At 46.4% G+C, this 21,893-nt stretch overlaps 1 protein-coding gene across 4 annotated transcripts in view; it reads left to right on the forward strand.

The window, feature by feature from the left end:
* The window catches only part of LOC139278726 (diacylglycerol O-acyltransferase 1-like), a 247,479-nt gene that overhangs the window by 190,621 nt on the left and 34,965 nt on the right, over nt 1–21,893 (forward strand). For all 4 annotated transcript variants that reach the window (XM_070897803.1, XM_070897804.1, XM_070897805.1 and 1 more), the window contains one exon: nt 16,026–16,138. In XM_070897803.1, the coding sequence (XP_070753904.1) occupies nt 16,026–16,138 (113 nt within the window). The remainder of the gene's footprint in view (nt 1–16,025; nt 16,139–21,893) is intronic.

The following is a 21,893-nucleotide window of genomic DNA, read 5'->3' on the forward strand; positions in this document are numbered from 1 at the left end:
GCTCCAAGTTTTTCAGACGCTGCACTGGAGGTCTCGGTGGAGGAGGTGGAAAGCAGGAGAGATGTCCTGTATCTGCAGGGGGGAAGACGGCCCTCCAGACACATGGTCAGATAGCTGTGGAGGTCAATGGTAGGAGTCAAGCCCTGAGGACCTGGATTCAGTGCCACAAGAAATACAGTGACCTCACACGAGTGGCCAAGGTCAGCGAATGCATCCTCAAATGCCATATCCTATCAACTGCACTAGTAGCCTCAGCTCAAATCCCCCCCCACCCACCAATCACTCACCTATCAACAATCTCTCAATCAGGCCTCATACCTAACATTCATATACTTCACATCACCCTTACACACTTAGCACTGCTGCAAGCCTCACAACCACATCTCACAGGTTGCACACACTGCCAACTATTCAGCCATACAGATAACACCAGACTCACTGACACACTTCCCTCTCTCTTACATGACAAAGTGGCGCAAAACCAGAGGCAGCAGGAGCTTACTGGAGGGGGACAGGCGCACCTGCATGTCCTAACCCCATGGCCATTATTGGGACAGCCATTGCTGAGGCCGTGGTCAGCGGCGAGGCTGAAATCATCAATGATGACGGTATCCTCATACCTAATTGTCCTTCTCACATCCCACTTCTCCCTTAATCCACACCCTCTTCTGATTTACAAGCTGCAGCTGGTGCAAGCATGCATCTCACTTTCCACCCTTTCCCTGCACCACAACATTACCCTTCTGCCTTTTTCCTTTCAGATATCCAAGAGATGGAACCTGGCCAGGCAGCGGAGAAACACCAAGAAGAGTGATGATGAAGACACTGCACTGTCACTTGATGTCACACTCGCACCCACCAGCTCAGATACTGACACTGCGCATATCTTAGAGAATAGATTAGAGGTGGTGAGACACTGGGCACGAGTGGGCTGTAGCTAGGGCAGAGGGCAAGGATAGCACAGGTGCCAACTTGCTGGAGGACGAGATTGGACACAGGTTCCACTGAAGAGGACTCAGATGAGGACTTCAATGGAGCAGCCTACAGAAGAATGCTGATGGATATGCACAACAAAATGCTTAGTACATTGGGAAGCCTGCCAGAAAACCTGTGGTCAATGTCAAGGAACATGGAAGAGTCCAGCACCAACTTGGCACAGGGCTTTGCACAGAGCTTGGAGCCCATCCTTTCCAGCATGGTCGTGGTGGTCAACTCCATTGGCAAACTTGTGGACCCAACCACGATGCAGCGTCTGATGGCCGATGTCACAGCTTCTATTGCAGTACATGCAGCAGCCACCCAACACCTGAGTGCTGCAGTGAAAGTTCAGACTGCTGTCATGCAAGCTCAGACTGCTGCCATCATGGCTATGAATTACAGTGTGCAAAGGGGCTTGCAGGGTGTCACAGCAGTCCAGCAATCTGTCCATCAACAGATTACTAGGATTGCTGAAGCGCTGCCCCGAGGGAGTGGCAGTGGCTCCATGGAGCACGAACCTGCTGTCATCTCTCAGCAAGACAACATTCATGCTCCCACCCCTGCCACTCTGCCAGTGCCCTTGCTGTTGTCAGTCAGCCAGCCAGCACAGACTGCTGCCGTCCATGCTGAGATACTTCAGTCTGCAGCTGGGCCTTCTAGGCCCAGAGATGCTCGAGGTTGTCCTCTTGCAGTCTCCTCCACTGAAAGTCAGCAGCCTTCCATCAGGCATGTTGCAGCTACTGGGTAACACTGCATAGGAGCACTAGGACAGGCAAGGCACATGGAAGACAGGCACTAAGGGAATGCATAAGGTTGATTAGTTTATGTTTGTATGCAATATGGCAAGATTTCATTGATAAATTTGTTTTGCAAAGTTTATTTTGTGATGGCATTTATTTTTGCATTGTGATAGTTAGTGACAGAGAGAAGGTGGGACTGTTGGGGAATTGGGGTTGCAATTTCTGGTGTTTATTTCGGATGAGGTCCTCACGAACAGGCCAAACAGAAAGGGGCTGTCTAGGTTGCCTCCTCCCTTCCGCTTCTTCCTCTTTCTCTTTTTCCTCCTCCTCATGCTCCTGCTACTCAGGTGCTCAGTGTATAGCTGTTCTCTCAGGAAGGCGAGTGGTGCAGAATAGCAGACCACCTTGAATCTTGACACCTGATGTGCCAAGTACTGCAAGTCTCCACTGTGGTCCAGGCAATGGTCTGCTCTATTTCATTTTATGCATGCTGCACATATGTGCATGGGTTGTGCACTGGAGTCATCAGCTGTGTCGTCAGCGGATAGCCCTTGTCATCCAGTAGCCATCCTTTGGTTTGCCGTGGTGGCCCAAATGCAGCTGGCACGGTGGACTGTCGCAGAATGAAAGCATCATGACTGCTGCGTGGATACAGGGCATTGACCTGTATGATTCACTGCCTATGGTCACACATAGCTGCACGTTGAGGACGTGGAATCCCTTTCAGTTCCGATATGAGCAGAATTGACATGCGACACCCACAAAGCGAATTTTGGACAATCAATGGCACCCTGCACCATGGGGAAGCCTGCAATCCTAAAACCTAGCGAAGCCGTATGCTTGCTTCGCCTTCTTGTCTTTGGCAAGAGAGAATGAAAAGTAGTCAGCTCTCTTTGAATAGAGAGCCCAGTGAATTCCCTTACACAACAGTGGATGGCAAACTGCGTGATGTTGCAAATATCTGCAGCTCCAGCCTGGAAGGAGCCAGAAGCATAAATCCCCATGATCACCTTCACAACCATTGGCAATGCACTCCTGGCCTTGCTCTGAGGTTGCATTTGTGGCAGATTTCAGTGAGCATATCCTTAGTGAAGCGCAGAATTCTCATGCATTGTTCCTCCTGAACATCCTGGGTGGAAATGACATGCTGAGAGTCCTTTCTCCATACTCCTCCTTTCTTGTCTTGTCTTGCTCTGTGTGGCCTCTGTTCATTTTCCAAGTCATGCTGTATTCCAAGGGGACTGCCGACTAGTGCACCTATATCTGGGAGCAACTGTTTTGTGCACAAACCTTGAAGTCAGCAAAAAGTCCTTCAGCACTTGCCACTGCACTCCCTGTAGACTTCTACAACTTGAAACAAATCTAGGAAACGCCAGGCACTTGTAGAATCGTACCAACAGCCAGAAAAAAATCAACCAGCAACTAACCTGTGTGTAGTTGATTATCCCTTTAAATAGTGTTGGTGGGGTGTCCTTTCTGTTGCTGAACACATTTTCAGTAAGTGTCTGCAGCTTGAGGAACTTCGGCTCCATGTTGAGGAGCTGGAGTCCGAGTTGCAGACACTGCGACACATCAGGGAGGGGGAGTTACCTAGACGCTGTGTTCCAGGAGGCAGTCACACCTCTTAGATTAATTAATTCAAATTTGGTCTGTGGTCAGGGACAGGAGGGTGTGACTACGAGTGAGGCAGATATGGGGACCCAGGAGGTAGTGATGGAGGAGCCTCAGCCCTTGCTCTTGTCCAACAGGTACGAAATTCTTGCTCCCTCTTTAGATGAGAGCAGGGACTGCAGCGAGGATGAGCAAACTGACAACAGTACAGGAGGCCATTCAAGTGGGTAGAATAAAAAGAAATGTTGTAGTGGTAGGGGACAGTATCATTAGGGGGATAGATACTGTTCTCTTCAGCCAAGAGTGTGAGTCCCGAAGGCTGTGTTGCCTGCCTGGTGCCAGGGTTAAGGACATCTCCTCTGGGTTGGAGAGGAACTTGGAGTGGGAGGGGGAAGATCCAGTTGTTGTGGTCCACGTAGGTACCAATGACATAGGTAGAACAAAGAAAGGTTCTGCTGAGGAAGTAGTTGCAACTAGGGGCTAAATTAAGTAGCAGAACCACAAAGGTAATAATCTGGATTACTATCTGAACCACGAGCAAATTTGCATAGGGTAAATAAAATCAGAGAGTTAAACACATGGTTCAAAGACTGGTGTGGAAGAAATGGGTTTCAGTTCATGGGGCACAAGCACCAGTGCAGGGATAAGAGGGAGCTATACTGTTCGGATGGCTTCACTTGAACCATGCTAGGACTAGTGTCCTGGCGAATCGAATAACTAGGGCTGGAGATAGGGCTTTAAACTAAACATTGCGGGGGGGGGGTGGGAGTGTTCAGATGAGCAGAAATTTAAAAAGTAAAAGAGCAAGGAGAAGGCAATAGAGCAGGGTAACACTGGGGGAAATGATAACCAGAGCGTGACAGGAAGGGAAAGAATGTATGGTCAAAATGGGGTTAAAGCAGGGAAAAATGTTAAAAAAAACAATTAAAAGTTCTTTATCTGAATGCACGCAACATTCATAACAAAATAGATGAGTTGACGGCACAAATAGATATAAATGGGTATGATCTGACAGTCATTTCAGAGATGTGGTTGCAAGGTGACCAAGGCTAGGAACTGAATATTCAAGGGTATTTGACAATTCGGAAGGATAGACAGAAAGGAAAAGGAGGTGGGTAGCTCTGTTAATAAAGGATGTGTCATGCATGTACTTTTGGGACCACCAGCCACTAGATGGTGTCACTGTTGGAGGCCATTGGGCTGCACGCACGTGTGTGCAGCCCAAGTATAAAAGGCCAGCCATTTTGTATATTAGTCACTTTGGGCCTTAATAAAGCAGAGCCAAGGTCATACTTCTTGGAGTTAAACAGTATTCAGCCTAACAGCTATTGCATACACAACATTTGGCGACGAGGCAACAAGAACCTTTGCATGCAAAAGTGAGCACAATTGAATTGTTGGAGCGATTTGTGGAAGGAGAAGATTGGGCAGACTTTGTGAATCATTTGAGCCAGTTCTTCGTGGCCAACAAAATGGAGGAGGTCAGTGACGCAGATCGGCGCTGGGTGATGTTCCTCACGGTTTGCGGTCAAAAAATGTATAGTCTGATAAGAATCTACTCCTGCCTGTGAGTCCAACAGAGAAGACATATGAAGAATTGTTTACAATGGTACAGGACCACCTTAAGCCAGACGAAGGCATCATCATCTCGAGAGACTGATTTTACACGCACGTTCGCTCAGAGGGCCAGAATGTGGCGGAATTCGTTGCCGACCTGAGATGTCCAGCAGGACCGTGTAAGTTCGGGGATGTGTTGGCAGACATGCTGCGGGACTTCTTTGTAATCGGCATCAACCACAAGGTGAAACTACTGGCGGTGGAGATGTTGGACTTGAACAGGGCCATCACGATCACTCAGTCATGCATGACGATGAATAGTAGTCTAAAGCAGATATCAGTGAAAAATCGAAACTCGGCAAGTACTGTAAAAATGATTGATTCGGCGTTCGGCAGAGCGGCACATGGCAGAGCCTACCAGACTGTGTATGCGAAAGCTGTAGCTGCCCAAAGTCCGCCAGCGGGAATGCATCCGATCTCTCCTTGTTGGCGTTGTGGGGGAAATCACTGGCACCAGCAGTGCCAATTTAAGCAATGTAGTTGCAAAGGCTGGCTGAGATGGGGCATCTCCAGCGCACGTGTCCACAGATGAGCAAGCGTGCTGTGACACACCACATGGAGGATGATGGTCAGATTAGCGCAGATCCGGAAGTGTATGGACTGTACTCGTTCCTAACTAAGGGTAAATCGATAATGATCAATGTGAAATTTAATGGAGTGCCGGTATCGATGGAACTGGATACGGGGGGCGAATCAATCGATAATGAGCCAGAGGGCATTCGACAAGCTGTGGGATACTAAGGCTGTGAGGCCCAGGCTGAGTCCAGTCAATGCCAAGTTGCGCATGTACACCAAAGAACTCATAACGGTGATTGGCAGTGTTGTATGACGGTGCGGTTCATGAATTAACGCTATGGATTGTCCCAGGCAATGGCCCAAAGCTGTTCGGCAGAAACTGGCTTGAAAAAAATCACATGCGATTGGAACGACATCAAGACATTGTCATCGGAGAAAGATACATGTGCCCAAGTACTGAGCAAGTTCCCCTTGTTGTTCGAACTAGGCATCGGCAAATTCACGGGAGCCAAGGTGCAGAACCACGTGGACTCGGATGCAAGACCCGTCCATCATAAAGCTCGGGCAGTTCCGTATATGATGAGAGAGAAGGTCGAAATCGAACTGGACAGACTCCAGCGTGAAGGGATCATATCACCGGTTGAATTTAATGAATGGGTCAGCCCCATTGTTCCTGTTCTGAAAAGTGATGGCACAGTCAGAATCTGTGGAGACTACAAGGCTACGATCAACAGAGTTTTGAAACCTGTTACAAAAGGCTGATGACTTGTTTACAACGCTAGCCAGGGAGGAAGTCATTCACCAAACTGGACTTGATGTCAGCCTACATGACACAGGAGCTGGTCGAGACGTCGAAGAGATCTACGTGCATTAACACGCATAAAAGACTGTTTATTTATCACAGGTGCCCTTTTGGAATTCGTTCGGCTGCAGCAATATTTCAGAGGAACAGGGAGAGTCTACTGATGTCCGTTCCCAGAACCGTCATGTTCCAAGATGACATCCTGATCACAGGTCGTGACTCCGAGGAACATCTGAACAAACTGGAAGAGGTTCTACGTTGTCTGGACAAATGCTCGAAGTGTGTCTTTATGGCACCAGAGGTCGAAATCGTGGGGAGGAAAATTGCTTCTGACAGCATCAGGCCCATGGACGCGAAAACCAAGGCCATCAAGAATGCACCCAAGCCGCAGAATGTGACGGAGCTGCGTTCATTCCTGGGTCTACTCAACTACTTCGGTAACTTCCTACCTAAATTGAGCACCTTATTAGAACCACTGCACATACTGCTAAGAAAAGGCGACAACTGGTTGTGGGGTGCGTCTCAAGACAGAGCTTTTGAGAAAGCCACTAATCTGCTTTGCTCTAACAAGCTGCTGGTACATTATGATCCAAGTAAATGTTTCATATTGGCCTGTGATGCTTCGTCATATGGAATTGGTTGCATACTCCAACAAGCTAATGATTCAGGTAAACTTCAACCAGTCGCATATGCTTCAAAAGGTTTGTCTAAAGCGGAAAGAGCCTACATCATGGTAGAGAAAGAAACACTAGTCTGTGTGTATGGGGTTAAAAAGATGTATCAGTACCTGTTTGGTCTTCGGTTTGAACTGGAGACAGATAACAAGCCGCTCATTTCACTGTTATCTGAAAACAAAAGTATGAATACTAATTGACGCTGACATTATCCGCTTATGATTGTCATTCGCCATAGACCTGGCACCGAGAATTATGCCGATGCTTTGAGTGGAATGCCATTGCCCACATCGGAGGTGTTTGTTATGGATGCTTTTGAGAGTGAACCCCTGTCACGGCTCAACAAGTTAAGACCTGGACCAACCAGGACCCGATTTTATCGATGGTGAAGAGTTGCATCCTCAAAGCTGATTAGTCTGCCATACCTAAGCAAATGTGCGAGGAGACCAAACCTTACATTCGTCACAAAGATGAACTGGCTATTCAGTTGGATTGTATACTGTGGGGCAATATGTTGTTATGCCCAAGAAAGGGAGAGAGAAATTTGTACGTGAGCTACATAGCACACATCCCGACATTGTAATGATGAAAGCCATCGCCAGGTCTCATGTATGGTGGCCGGGAATTGACTCTGAGCTGGAATCATGTGTGCATCAGTGCAACACTTGCATGCAGCTCAGCAAAGCACCAGCGGAATCGCCGCTGAGTCTGTGGTCGTGGCCGTCAAAACCATGGTCCAGGATCCACATCAACTTTGCAGGTCCCTTCCAGGGAAAGATGTTTTTAGTTTGGTGGAGCATTTTCGAAGTGGATAGAGTGTATAATCATGTCATGCAGCACATCCTCAGCTACCATTGAGAGTCTTGGTGTCATGTTCGCGACATATGGTCTGCCTGACATCGCTGTTAGCGACAACGGATCGTGCTTCACCAGTCAGGAGTTTCAAGAGTTCATGAAACTCAATGGTATCAAACATGTAAGGTCAGCACTGTTCAAACCTGCATCCAATGGGCAAGCAGAACATGCTGTCCAAATCATAAAGCAGAGTATAAAGCGAGTAACCCAAGGGTCACTGCAGATCCGCCTGTCATGCATACTGCTTAGTTACAGAACAAGACCACCACACGCTTACCGGGGCCTCGCCTGCTGAACTAATAATAAAGAGAGGTCTTAATACTAAGCTATCTTTTAATCATGTTGAATACAGAAGACAGAGTCAGCAAGGGTATCACAATCGCACAGCTGCGTCATGCGATATTTCTGTAAATGATCCTGTATATGTTCTGAATTATGGTCAGGGTCCCAAGTGAATCGCTAGTACTGTCATGGCCAAGGAGGGCAACAGAGTATTTATTGTCAAGCTCAAACATGGGCAAACATGCAGGAAACATATGGATCAGACAAAGCTGCGGCACACAGACAAACCAGAACAGTCGGAGGAAGAGACAATCGACGACCAAACAACCTACCCCCAGTCATCAGAAGACATTGTGCGAGGCCCCTTGGGGAAGAGTGACCATAATATGGTGGAATTCTGCATTAGGATGGAGAATGAAACAGTAAATTCAGAGACCATGGTCCAGAACTTAAAGAAGTGTAACTTTGAAGGTATGAGGCGTGAATTGGCTAGGATAGATTGGCGAATGATACTTCGGGGGTTGACTGTGGATGGGCAATGGCAGACATTTAGAGACCGCATGGATGAATTACAACAATTGTACATTCCTGTCTGGCGTAAAAATAAAAAAGGGAAGGTGGCTCAACCGTGGCTATCTAGGGAAATCAGGGATAGTATTAAAGCCAAGGAAGTGGCATACAAATTGGCCAGAAATAGCAGCGAACCTGGGGACTGGGAGAAATTTAGAACTCAGCAGAGGAGGACAAAGGCTTTGATTAGGGCAGGGAAAATGGAGTACGAGAAGAAGCTTGCAGGGAACATTAAGGTGGATTGCAAAAGTTTCTATAGGTATGTAAAGAGAAAAAGGTTAGTAAAGACAAACGTAGGTCCCCTGCAGTCAAAATCAGGGGAAGTCATAACGGGGAACAAAGAAATGGCAGACCAATTGAACAAGTACTTTGGTTCGGTATTCACTAAGGAGGATACAAACAACCTTCCGGATATAAAAGGGGTCTAGTAAGGAGGGGGAACTGAGGAAAATCTTTATTAGTCGGGAAATTGTGTTGGGGAAATTGATGCGATTGAAGGCCGATAAATCCCCAGGGCCTGATGGACTGCATCCCAGAGTACTTAAGGAGATGGCCTTGGAAATAGCAGATGCATTGACAGTCATTTTCCAACATTCCATTGACTCTGGATCAGTTCCTATGGAGTGGAGGGTAGCCAATGTAACCCCACTTTTTAAAAAAGGAGGGAGAGAGAAAACAGGGAATTATAGACCGGTCAGCCTGACCTCAGTAGTGGGTAAAATGATGGAATCAAGTATTAAGGATGTCATAGCAGTGCATCTGGAAAATGGTGACATGATAGGTCCAAGTCAGCATGGATTTGTGAAAGGGAAATCATGCTTGACAAATCTTCTGGAATTTTTTGAGGATGTTTCCAGTAAAGTGGATAAAGGAGAACCAGTTGATGTGGTATATTTGGACTTTCAGAAGGCTTTCGACAAGGTCCCACACAAGAGATTAATGTGCAAAGTTAAAGCACATGGGATTGGGGGTAGTGTGCTGACGTGAATTGAGAACTGGTTGTCAGACAGGAAGCAAAGAGTAGGAGTAAACGGGTACTTTTCAGAATGGCAGGCAGTGACTAGTGGGGTGCCGCAAGGTTCTGTGCTGGGGCCCCAGCTGTTTACATTGTACATTAATGATTTAGACGAGGGGATTAAATGCAGTATCTCCAAATTTGCGGATGACACTAAGTTGCGTGGCAGTGTGAGCTGCGAGGAGGATGCTATTAGGCTGCAGAGTGACTTGGATAGGTTAGGTGAGTGGGCAAATGCATGGCAGATGAAGTATAATGTGGATAAATGTGAGGTTATCCACTTTGGTGGTAAAAACAGAGAGACAGACTATTATCTGAATGGTGACAGATTAGGAAAAGGGAAGGTGCAACGAGACCTGGGTGTCATGGTACATCAGTCGTTGAAGGTTAGCATGCAGGTACAGCAGGAGGTAAAGAAAGCAAATGGCATGTTGGCCTTCATAGCGAGGGGATTTGAATACAGGGGCAGGGAGGTGTTGCTACAGTTGTACAGGGCCTTGGTGAGGCCACACCTGGAGTATTGTGTACAGTTTTGGTCTCCTAACTTGAGGAAGGACATTCTTGCTATTGAGGGAGTGCAGCGAAGATTCACCAGACTGATTCCCGGGATGGCGGGACTGACCTATCAAGAAAGACTGGATCAACTGGGCTTGTATTCACTGGAGTTCAGAAGAATGAGAGGGGACCTCATAGAAACGTTTAAAATTCTGACGGGTTTAGATAGGTTAGATGCAGGAAGAATGTTCCCAATGTTGGGGAAGTCCAGAACCAGGGGTCACAGTCTGAGGATAAGGGGTAAGCCATTTAGGACCGAGATGAGGAGAAACTTCTTCACCCAGAGAGTGGTGAACCTGTGGAATTCTCTACCACACAAAGTAGTTGAGGCCAATTCACTAAATATATTCAAAAGGGAGTTAGATGAAGTCCTTACTACTCGGGGGATCAAGGGTTATGGCGAGAAAGCAGGAAAGGGGTACTGAAGTTTCATGTTCAGCCATGAACTCATTGAATGGCGGTGCAGGCTAGAAGGGCTGAATGGCCTGCTCCTGCACCTATTTTCTATGTTTTTCTATGACACAATGGTCATCAGTGAATCGGGACTTTCAATCACTGACATGTTCAATGAAAATGGACTTTCAATCCCTGACATGGCCATTTCCACTTTCACCAGGTCAACCACCAGTCACAACAGACTCTGAACACTCACCCAAGGCTGGAGTTGAACTGAGACGGTCAACCCGGGAGCGTAAAACACCGGACCGTCTCAATTTGTAAAAGACTGTGTTAATATCTCAGAGCGGGGTATAGTCATGTATGTACTTTTGGGATCACTAGCCACTAGATGGCGTCACTGTTGGAGGCCATTGTGCTACACACACTTAATAAAGCAGAGCCAAGGTGATATCTCTTGGAGTTAAACAGTACTCAGTCTAACAGTTATTGCATACACAACAGGATGAGATCAGTGCAGTAGTGAGAAATGATATTGGCTCAGAAGATCAAGATGTAGAATCAGTTTGGCTGGAGATAAATAATAAGGGGAAGAAGTCACTGGTGGACGTAGTCTACAGGCTCCCTAACAGTAGTTACACTGTGGCTTGTAAAACAGGAACGGCAATTTTAATCTTCATATTGATTGGACAAATCAAATTGGCCAAGGTAGCCTTGAGGAATAGTTCGTAGAGTGTATCCGGGATGGTTTCTTTGAACAGTATGTTGTGGAACCAACCAGGGAGCGAGCTATCTTAGATCTGGTACTGTGTAATGAGACAGGATTAATAAATTATCCCCTAGTAAAGGCTCCTCTAGGAAAGAGTGATCATAGCAAGGTTGAATTTCAAATTCAGTTGGAGGGTGAGAAAGTTGGATCTCAAACCAGTGTCCTGATCTTAAATGAAGGAGACTAAAAAGGTATGAAGGCAGAGTTGGCAAAAGTGGACTGGGAAAATAGATTAAAGAGTAAGACGGTTGATAAGCAGTGGCGCACATTTAAAGAGATATTTCATAACTCGCAAGAAAATGATATGGAAAGACTAAGAGAAGGGATAACCATCTGTGGCTAACTAAGGAAGTAAGGGATGGTATCAAATTGAAAACAAGGACATAAAATATGGCCCAGACTAGTGGGAAGCCAGAGGATTAGGGAAACTTAAAAGTCAGCAAAGAATGACTAAAAAAATGATACGGAGAGGGAAGATAGATTATGAAAGTAAACTAGCATGAAATATAAAAACAGATAGAGTTTCTACAGGTACATAAAAAGGAAAAGAGTGGCTAAAATAAATGTTGGTCCCCTAGAGGATGAGACTGGGGAATTAATAATGGATAACAGGGAAATGGCAGAGACGGTCTTGTATCGGTCTTCACGGTAGAAGACAGTAAAAACATCCCAATAGTGGATAATCAAGGTGCTAAGAAGTAGTACTCGGTAAAATAATGGGACTAAAGGTGGACAAGTGCCCTGGACCTGATGGCTTACATATTAGGGTCTTAAAAGAAGTGGCTGTGGAGATAGTAGATGCATCGGTTGTGATCTACCAAAATTCCCTGGATTCTGGGGCGGTCCCAGCGGATTGGAAAACTGCAAATGTAACGCCCCTGTTTAAAAAAGGAGGCAGACAAAAAGCAGGAAACTATAGACCAGTTAGCCTAACATCTGTCTTTGGGAAAATGCTGGAGTCCATTTATTAAGGAAGCAGTAGCAGGACATTTGGAAAAGCATGATTCAATCAAGCAGAGTCAACATGGTTTTATGAAATCATGTTTGACAAATATGCTGGAGTTCTTTGAGGATGTAACGAGCAGGGTGGATAAGGGGGAACCAGTGGATGTGGTGTATTTTGATTTCCAGAAGGCGTTCGATAAGGTGCCACATAAAAGATTACTGCCCAAGATAAAATTTCATGGTATTGGGAGTAATATATTAGCATGGATAGAGGATTGGCTAACTAACAGAAAACAGAGAGTCGGCAAAAAATGGGTCATTTTCCAGTTGGCAAATAGTAACTAGTGGGGTGCTGTAATGTTGCCAAGTTTGCTGACGATATAAAGATGGGTGGGAAAGCAAATTGTGAGGAGGACACAAAAAATCTGCAAAGGGATTTAGACAGGCTAAGTGAGTGGGCAAAAATTTGGCAGATGGAGTATAATGTGGGAAAATGTGAGGTTACCCACTTTGGCAGAAAAAATAGAAAATCAAATTATAACTTAAATGGAGAAAAATTGCAAAGTGCTGCAGTACAGAGGGACCAGGGGGTCCTTGTGCATGAAACACAAAAAGTGAGTATGTAGGTACAGCAAGTAATCAGGAAGGTAAATGGAATGTTGGCCTTTATTGCAAGGGGGATAAAGTAGAAAAGCAGAGAAGTCCTGCTACACCTGTACAGGGTATTGGTGAGGCCTCACCTGGAGTACCACGTACAGTTTTGGTCTCCGTATTTAAGGTAGGGTATACTTGCATTGAAGGCTGTTCAGAGAAGGTTCACTAGGATGATTCCGGAGATGAGGGGGTTGACTTATTGAATTTCAGAAGAATGAGAGTTGAGTTATCAAAACATATAAGATAATGAGGGGGCTATACAAGGTAGATGCACAGAGGATATTTCCACTCATAGGGGAAATGAAAACTAGGGGACATAGTCTCAGAATAAGGGGCTGCCCATTTAAAACTGAGATAAGGAGGAATTTATTTTCTCAGAGCGTAAATCTATGGAATTCTCTGCCCCAGAGAGCTGTGGCTGCTGGGTCATTGAATACAGTTAAGGTGGAGATTGACAGATTTTTCAGCGATAAGGGAGTGAAGGGTTATGGGGAGCGGGCAGGGAAGTGAAGCTGAGCCCAAGATCAAATCAGCCATGATCTGATTGAATGGCGGAGCAGGCTCGAGGGGCCAAATGGCCTACTCCTGCTCCTATTTCTTATGTTCTGTGCGAGGTTAAGAGAGGACATTAACTGGAGTGTTGAGCTCCAAAATTGCAGCGCTGGTGTCAAATCAGCATTGCACGCTGATTGACGTCATGATCTGACTGCTGTGCATACTTCCGATGGATGTTCACTGCGCGCGTGCTAACGCCAGTACCAACATGGCGTCTGCCGTGAATCGCCCCACCAGTGTGCACGGCACCACTGATGCCATTTTTGGAGCCCTAAGGGCACTCGTAGCACCCAAAAACCAGTCACTAACGAGCTCAATTTCTCGCTTACAGTATCTAGTTCAGTTCACAAGGGCTCCTATGGGTTGTGTTATTGAAAAATTAAATAAAAAGCCACCACAAAGCAAACTTTCCAATCCAACTTTTTACATCTATCCATCCAACATGACATCAAGAAATCAACTCATCACCCGTATGCATTCTCTTAGTAGCTGTTTTGTGTGTGCCTTTGCCTATCCTACTGATGCCATGCAGTACTGGTGAAAGACTGCTGACTTTCATTGGGGGAAACTGTAAATGGTCTTGCTGATCGACCTTGAAGAGCTGGTGACTGGAAGTGTCAAATTGAGTGACGGAGTTTCTTCTTCTGCACTTTCCTCTCCCTCTTCTTGGCCAACTACTGGCTGGGCAAGCTGCATTTCCTGGGTGTGAAATGAGGAAGGCACAAGGGTGGTGTTGTGGTGAGGGGAGGGCAGGAAAGCAAAAGATGCATGCAGAAGGAGGATAACATGAGGATACCAGCATCTTGTGTCCTTTCTGCCCTGCTGCTGGCCAAGGGCTCAACCATGCCCAGCAAGGAAGGCCAGCACGTCCCCTCCATGGGAGCGAAGTGTAGCTACGAATGGGGGAGGTGTACCTCCTGTTGTTATAGATTGTTGGTAGGTGAGTCGGACATTGAGAAGTGTATGAGGCTAGTTGTGCAGTTGGTAGGAAACGGCTTTTGAAGATGCATTCACTGACCTTGACCACTGGTCTGAGGTCATGAAGCTTCTTTGGACATTGGAACCAGGTCGTAGGGGCCTCGGTGATGTGGTCCCACATCGTTCTTTTCTGGAGGGTTTCTAGCCCCTCTGGTAGAAGACCTCTCTTGTAATGTTGACCCCCTGCACAAAGCTAGAGTGCTGCATGTGAGACTCTAGATGCCCCTTCCCTGACTTCCTGAGCCATTTGTGTTAGTGCTGAAGCACTTTTTCCATTTTTGAGGTTCGGAAGGGAATTCAGCTTTAAGAGCTGAAGACTCCCATTTGGGACTTATTAATGTATTTTTTAGAAAAGGCTGTAAGGGCTGAAAAATGCTTTTTTCACTTCATTTTTATTTTTATTAGTTCAGAAGGCATTGCCCTTTTAATGCATTGCCCTTTTAATTTCCCACAATGCCTACCGAACTCTATTGTCTCGCTTCCAGAAGCTGTTGGAAGCTGGAACGCTGCTCCTGGATGGGAACTTATACTCCCATGCCTGCACTAACGCCACCTGGAGGGCGTTATACGGTAAGTTAACGCTGGGCTAAAAATCTTTGGCCCCCAGCGCTAAATTTTTCTCTGATCGTGATTTGTCCATTTCCAGTAGCCGTTAACCCGAGGCGTGGTGACACTGACAACTCTCGTGGCAGCCATGGACTTTTAGCTCTCAGACTGCTAACAAGAGTGACCAGCATTGCTATACCTGAGAGAAAACCTAAGGCAGATCTGAAATTTATAATAAGGTTCCTAAAGGAAAACTTTAAATCAAATTTCACATGTCGACAAGCCCACAGCAAAAGCTGACAATATGATTCATAGGTAGCAGTGCGCTGTCCTTTTCTGTATGCAAAGTGAAGTGTAGGTTTTAACTTTCGGGTAGCTGACTGGCAGCGTGCACTCTGCCCAATACCTCTGGTAGGAGACATGAGCCTTTACAAGGCCCAAGCCTCATTAAGTTTCCGCCAGCAAGCTGCACACCATAAATGAGCATCCTGATGCTGCTGGAGTTTGCCAGCTTCAGGACGGCATAATATTGGGCAGCTTGGAAGACATGCAGAGATCAGGACGGTAGTGACTCACATTATTCTTGTGTCACCTGCAGGAACACTCCCACTCTTCCTCGCCCCACAAAAATAATTTTAAAATTACCTTTTTGGGACCTATTTCCCCTGACTGACAATTTTTACTGAGCTTTGAGTCCATAGCAGTCAGCCCTTTAAATTGCACTGGGGTCCTATGGACATCGTAGAAACCCTATTTGCATAGATTAATGAGGTTCCTACTTGATGCAGATGGGTGCCTGGGCCGCCCAGCGGAAGACCTGAGTTAAAGTGCCAGCAGTATTTTGACCACCTCGATTCCGCTCTCATCTCATTTCTGCCAGGCGGAGGGAGTTAAAATCGCCCCATTGTGTGAAAATGATACTATTTGCAATTAAAGAATATTCATTGATACTTGGTTCCTCCTGCAGATTCCTAATCACTTCATGTGGCTCATATTTTTCCATGGGTTCTTCCATTCAACCTTGAACTTTATTGCTGAGCTGATGCGGTTTGGCGATCGGAGGTTTTATCGAGACTGGTGGTAGGTGCCTTGCTACACAACACACCCTGCATAGGAGAGAAGAGTTTTTTTCTCCAAAAATATTTGAATTGAAAGAAACAATAGCTAACCTTTGTTGGCATTATTGAACGTGGTTAGAAACTTTAGTGAATCGATTACAGTGAAAATTGTCTATAATGTCCTCTGTTGGGAGTTCTTTAAGATTGTGTTTAAAGAGACTGGTCTCCAAATGCAGGGTCAATTTTAGTTCAGCTGAGGTCCCCATCTATCCATGCTTTTAAAATTATTAACTTGGGCCCCCAATGGTTCATTTGGTTAAGGCAGTAAGTAATAACCATACAGACCAAGGAGTCTAAGATCTGATCTCTGGTCTATTCTGCTTTAGCTGACTTCAGCCTGCAGGATTGGTATGGATGCACATTTGCATCACATCCATGGATTCTGATCACTATCCAGTGACCTTTCCTGAAAGTGTTTCTGACCGTCACACGGTCAAGTATGGTTACGATGGTCTTACCAATTGAACAGTCTACTGAAACACACATGAAGAATGGCCACCATGACAGGGGATTAGAGGGGCACACAGCACAATGGAACTGTAGTGAAGCAAGAGATCATTAGGGTAGATTTTGACTTTGTGCAATAATGTAAAAAGGGTGATAGTGAATTGGCCAGCCTGTTTTACATCTCTTCCGGTTTCTATTTCCATTCAAGTCAACGGAAATAAAAATCAGAAAAGATGTAAAACAGTCTGCCGATTCGCTATCATTCCTTTTCAGGAACCCACAAAATCAATATCTACCCCAACGACTTCAGGAGAGAGAGGAGAGTGGGAAAAGAAGGTGGAAATAAATCAATAAAAGGTAGTCACTTATTGACAAATAATATCTAGTTTTTAAGCTTGCCTAAGTTTACTTTTCAATGTCCAAGAACTGTTAGTTGAATTTTAATCAGATGAACTTAATTTTGAAAATTACGTAATAAACCGTCTGATACAGAAAGCAGTTAGCCAGATGGGTAAATTTACAACAAGTCACAGAGGATTAGATGAAACAATGAAGGTGATCCAAGTCCCGCTCACCCATCACCCCTGTGCTCTCTGATCTAGTTTGGCTTCCGGCTAAACAATGCCGTGATTTCAAAATTCTCATCCTTATTTTCAAATTCTCCATGGTCTCACCACTCTCTATCTCTGTAATCTTCTCCAGCCCCACAACCCCCTGCGATGTCTGCGCTCCTCCAATTGTGCCCTTTAGAGCATCCCTGATTAAAGTCGCTCAACCATTGGTGGCCGTGCCTTCTGTTGCCTAGGCCCCAAGCTCTGGAACTCCCTGCCTAAACCTCTCCGCCTCTCCAGTTCTCTTTCCTCCTTCAAGATGCTCCTTAAAACATACCTCTTTGACTAAGCTTTTGATCACCTGTGCTACTTTCTACTTATGCGGCTCAGTGTCAAATTTTTATCTCATAATACTCCTGTGAAGCGCCTTGGGACATTTCATTATGTTAAAGGCGCTATATAAATACAAGTTGTTGTTGTTCAATTGGATAACCCCCGAAAACAAGCGTGGGGATCGCTTTACGTGATTAACCCATGCCCATTCATTGCATTACAGGTAAAGCTACCAGTGCTGTTCATTGGCTGCACACATCAGCAAGAGGCCCAATATTTCAAGTGGCTAGTGCTTCTTAAAGGCAGCCTGCAGTTGTTAAAAGGAAGGTTGCAAGAAGTGGTGGGAGTCCTTTGAAAAATGAATCTGTGCTGTGATACTTTGAGGAATGGCTGTACATGCAAGAGAGCAAGCACCAAGGTTTTTTTGACAATGCACTGGAGGTCTTGGTGCAAGACATGGAGAGAAGGAGAGACATCCTGTATCCGCAGGGGGCAGGAAGCCCTCCAGACATATGCTCAGGAGGCAGTGGGAAAAAGTAGCGGTGGAGATCAATGCCAGGAGTGTTGCTCCAAGAGCATGGATGCAGTGCAGGAAGAAGTTTAACAATCTGACATGGGTTGTCAGAATGAGTGAGCTCAGTCTTCAAATGGCTACCAATTCACCACTAGCCTGATCCACTGCTTAATTCACTATGCCCCTATCACCCACCTGCCAACAATCTCTATCAATCAGTGCTCAACCCTTCAATTCATATAGTTTACCTCACCGTCACACACACTTAGCACTGGTGCAAGCCTCGCAGTCACAGTTCACACGCACTGGCAGCTATTCAATCATGACAGTCACATCACCCAAACATTTTGCAGTACACTCACTGAAACACTTCCTTCTTCCTTGCAGGAGATGGTGGCGTATAACAGGAGGCAGCAGGAAAGAACTGGAGAAGGACAAGCTCGCCTGCATGTTTTACCCCCATGGAGGCCATCATGGGAAGGAATAATGCTGAGGCCATGGCCACTGGCTCAATGATGAGGGTATCAGCATTCCTAATCATCCTCTCTTCCCACTTCTCCCCCTTTCCACAATTTCTTCTGACTCACAAGCTGCAGATGGTGTAAGCACGAACGTCTTACTTTCTCGTCTCCCCTCACCGCAACCCAACCCTTGGCCCTTTCTCATTTCATATATCCAAGAACTGGAACCTTCCCAGTCAGAGGAGGAAACGGAAGAAGACAGTGAAGATGAAGAGACATCATCACTCAATCTTATACTTACAGCCAGCAGCTCAGAGAATGACATGGCACATATTTTAGAGGCTAGGATAGAGGATCTGCACATGGTGAAACAGCGGGCTCAAGTGCACAGGTACCAGGGCGAGGGGAAAGGATAGAGCATGTGCCAGCTTGCTGGAGGGCGAGATTGTACACTAGGTCAACTGCAGAGGAGTCAGATGAGGACTTCGATGAGTCAGACTACAGAAGAATACTGATGGGTGTACACAACTAAATGCTTGGTGCACTGGAAAGCCTGACAGAAAGTCTGCGCTCAATGTCAAGGAGCATGGAGGAGTGCAGTACCAACTTGGCATAGGGCTTTAGCAGAGCTTAGAGACTATCCTTTCCAGCATGGAAAGGGTAGTCACCTCCATCAGCCCACCTGTGGAACCCACCATGATGCAGCATCTGATGGCCGATATCACAGCTTCCATTGCAGGACAAACAGCTTCCATCAATGGTCTGAGTGCTGCAGTGGAATCTCATACTGCTGCCTTGCAAGCTCAGACTGCTGCCATCGTGGTTCTGGATACCACTGTTCAAAAGGCTTCCAGGGCATCACAACGTTCCTGTTCTTGAACAGATCAATGGGATTGCTGAGGCGCTGTCCCGGGAGATTGGCAGTGGTACCATGGAACATGAACCCGCTGTCCTCTCTCAGTATAACAGGATTCCTGCTCCCAGCCCTGCCACTCCACCAGTGCTCTTGCTGTTGCTATCAGCCAGTAAGCCCAGACTGCTGCAGCCCAGGTCGATCGAGATGGTGGAGTCTGAAGCGGGGCCTTCTAGGCCCAGAGCTGCTTGAGGTCGTTCTCCAAGGCCAGATATGGGCAATTATTTCGGCTGGAGGGCTGCACACCAGTGAGCTGTTGAGGGCCGCACACCAATGTTCCCATTAAGATGTATGGTCGCGCAGTGGTCTGGAGGTCCCACGCAGGCCAGTCAGCGGCTTCAACTAAAATTATTTTCTAGTAATTCTTTTTTACTAAATGTTTATTTTTGCTACTGGACACATTTTTTTCTTTTAAAAAAATCACTTGGCACTGCTGCTTATTCCATTTTTTTCATAAATTAAAATAGTAATGACAATGGATTTATGTGCTGTGCAAAATGCAGGCCCAAATTTGACAAATTCAGCAGACAAGTTGTCTTCCTCTGAGGCTCTGCAGTGTTCCCCTGCTCCCCATAGAAGATAATCACTGGTGGTAAACCCTTTGACATTCCAGAAGTTTTGGCAGTTTTTGGCACAGATATAGGTCCAGATTTTGCAATCAGCGGCGAAGTACACGCGCCGTTCATTACACTTACAGCTGCCCAAAGGCCTTTCACGGGATTTTGTGCAGCAACTTGCTGTCATTGGGTGTGTGGCTGAGCGTGGTGCCCTCTACAGGGGATCTGTGGTGTGTGAGCAGAGCAAGCAACAGCATAGCTCTTCAACCAAATCATTTGAAGAATTCTCACTGAGACACGCAGAGTTTAAACCAGCAGTTCACAGAACCAGGTAGGTGCTGGGCCCAGGATAGTCGGGGTGGGGTCCAATCCCCATCTCCGAGGCTGAGTCGTGATCCGGGGGTGGGTGAGTGGTGTTTCAGGCCCGGTAGGTAGTCCGATCCTGTAACACCACCCCGGGTGGAGGTCGAGAAGGCTGATGGTGGGGGGTGCTTGGGGGGGACTAAGAGGAAGAACTCCTGCTCCTCCCGGCCCACAGGATTGTTCCCCGAAGCTGAGACCAACTCGTTGCAGCCACCGGGAATCGCGAACTCCAGGATCCCCAGCTGCCTGCAGTAAAACCGGCAAAGCAGGTTAAAGTTGAGGCTTCTGGCCTCATTATAATATTTAACTTGCCAACCCATCCATGCTGCGGGTTCTTACTTGTGAAAATTCCAGCTATGTGTTTGACAGCACATCAGAGGGGGAAGACCATCACCACCCATGGCAGTGACGACCTGCTGTGATGGAATCAGCACGTGCACAAGAGAGAGGTCCACATGAGGGACGTTTTACAGGTGGAGAAGCACAAATGGGCTCATCTTCAGATGAGGAGAAGATAGAGGAGGAAGAGCAGGAGGAAGAACATGGAGCACCCGTCGTCAGACTAGCCACTTACATTGCTGCCAGGGATGCCCTAATATCGCGGAGTTTCACCGAGGAAACATAACAAATGAAATCACATGGCGCGCTCCCACCACGAGCACTATACCTGGCTTCACCACTCATCCACCCGATACACATTCGCTCAATGGGTTCCGTCATGAATTGACATTCATCATGAAACAAGTGAAAGGAAGAGTTGGCCCTCGGGATGCAATAATGGACAAGATATGGACATGATATTTTATGTGGCATTATAAAAAAAAAAGGTAACTTAACACAAGATTTTGTCAAATGCCCTTGAGCATTTCCTTAGTAAATTACAATTTCTTCAATTTACTCTACCTGCCGCATCTACGTTGTGCATCCCACTTGATTCAGCAGAAGTAGAGTCAAGCTGCTTAGATCCCTGGTCTGATTGCTGAGATCCTTTTGGCCTACGACCTCTAGGTTTTGAAACCCCTGAGGGCCTCACCAAAGATTGCTCCACCTTCTGTTATGTATGCAACACCTTGGAACCAGCATTCTACCGCCACCAGAGGGTACATCTGTTGGCGTTCCAAGGGATCCCAACATCACTTAGGAGTACTGCATATAAGCAGGCCTCCCATGCTGTACCAGCACTCTGGAGTCAGAATAAAGAGACTAAGGTCACACTTACTCAAGTCTACAGTACTCAGTCACATTGCTTTATTTGAGACATAACAACTGGCGACGAGCGATAGATAATGAACTAAATGCAGAGAACTGTTGGTATCCTGGAGAAATTCTCAGAAGGTGGCGATTGGGAAGCCTTCATGGAGCGACTCGACCAATACTTCGTGGCCAATGAGCTGGAAGGGAATGAGAACGCTGCCAAATGAGGGGCGATCCTCCTCACCGTCTGCAGGGCAACAACCTATGGCCTCATGAAGAATCTACTTGCTCCGGTGAAACCAACAACCAAATCGTATGAAGAACTGTGTACGCTGGTCCGGGAGCACCTAAATCCGAAGGAGAGCGTTCTGATGACAAGGTGTC

The sequence above is a fragment of the Pristiophorus japonicus genome, chromosome 13 (assembly GCF_044704955.1).
Source record: "Pristiophorus japonicus isolate sPriJap1 chromosome 13, sPriJap1.hap1, whole genome shotgun sequence".
Taxonomy (NCBI): Eukaryota; Metazoa; Chordata; class Chondrichthyes; family Pristiophoridae; genus Pristiophorus; species Pristiophorus japonicus.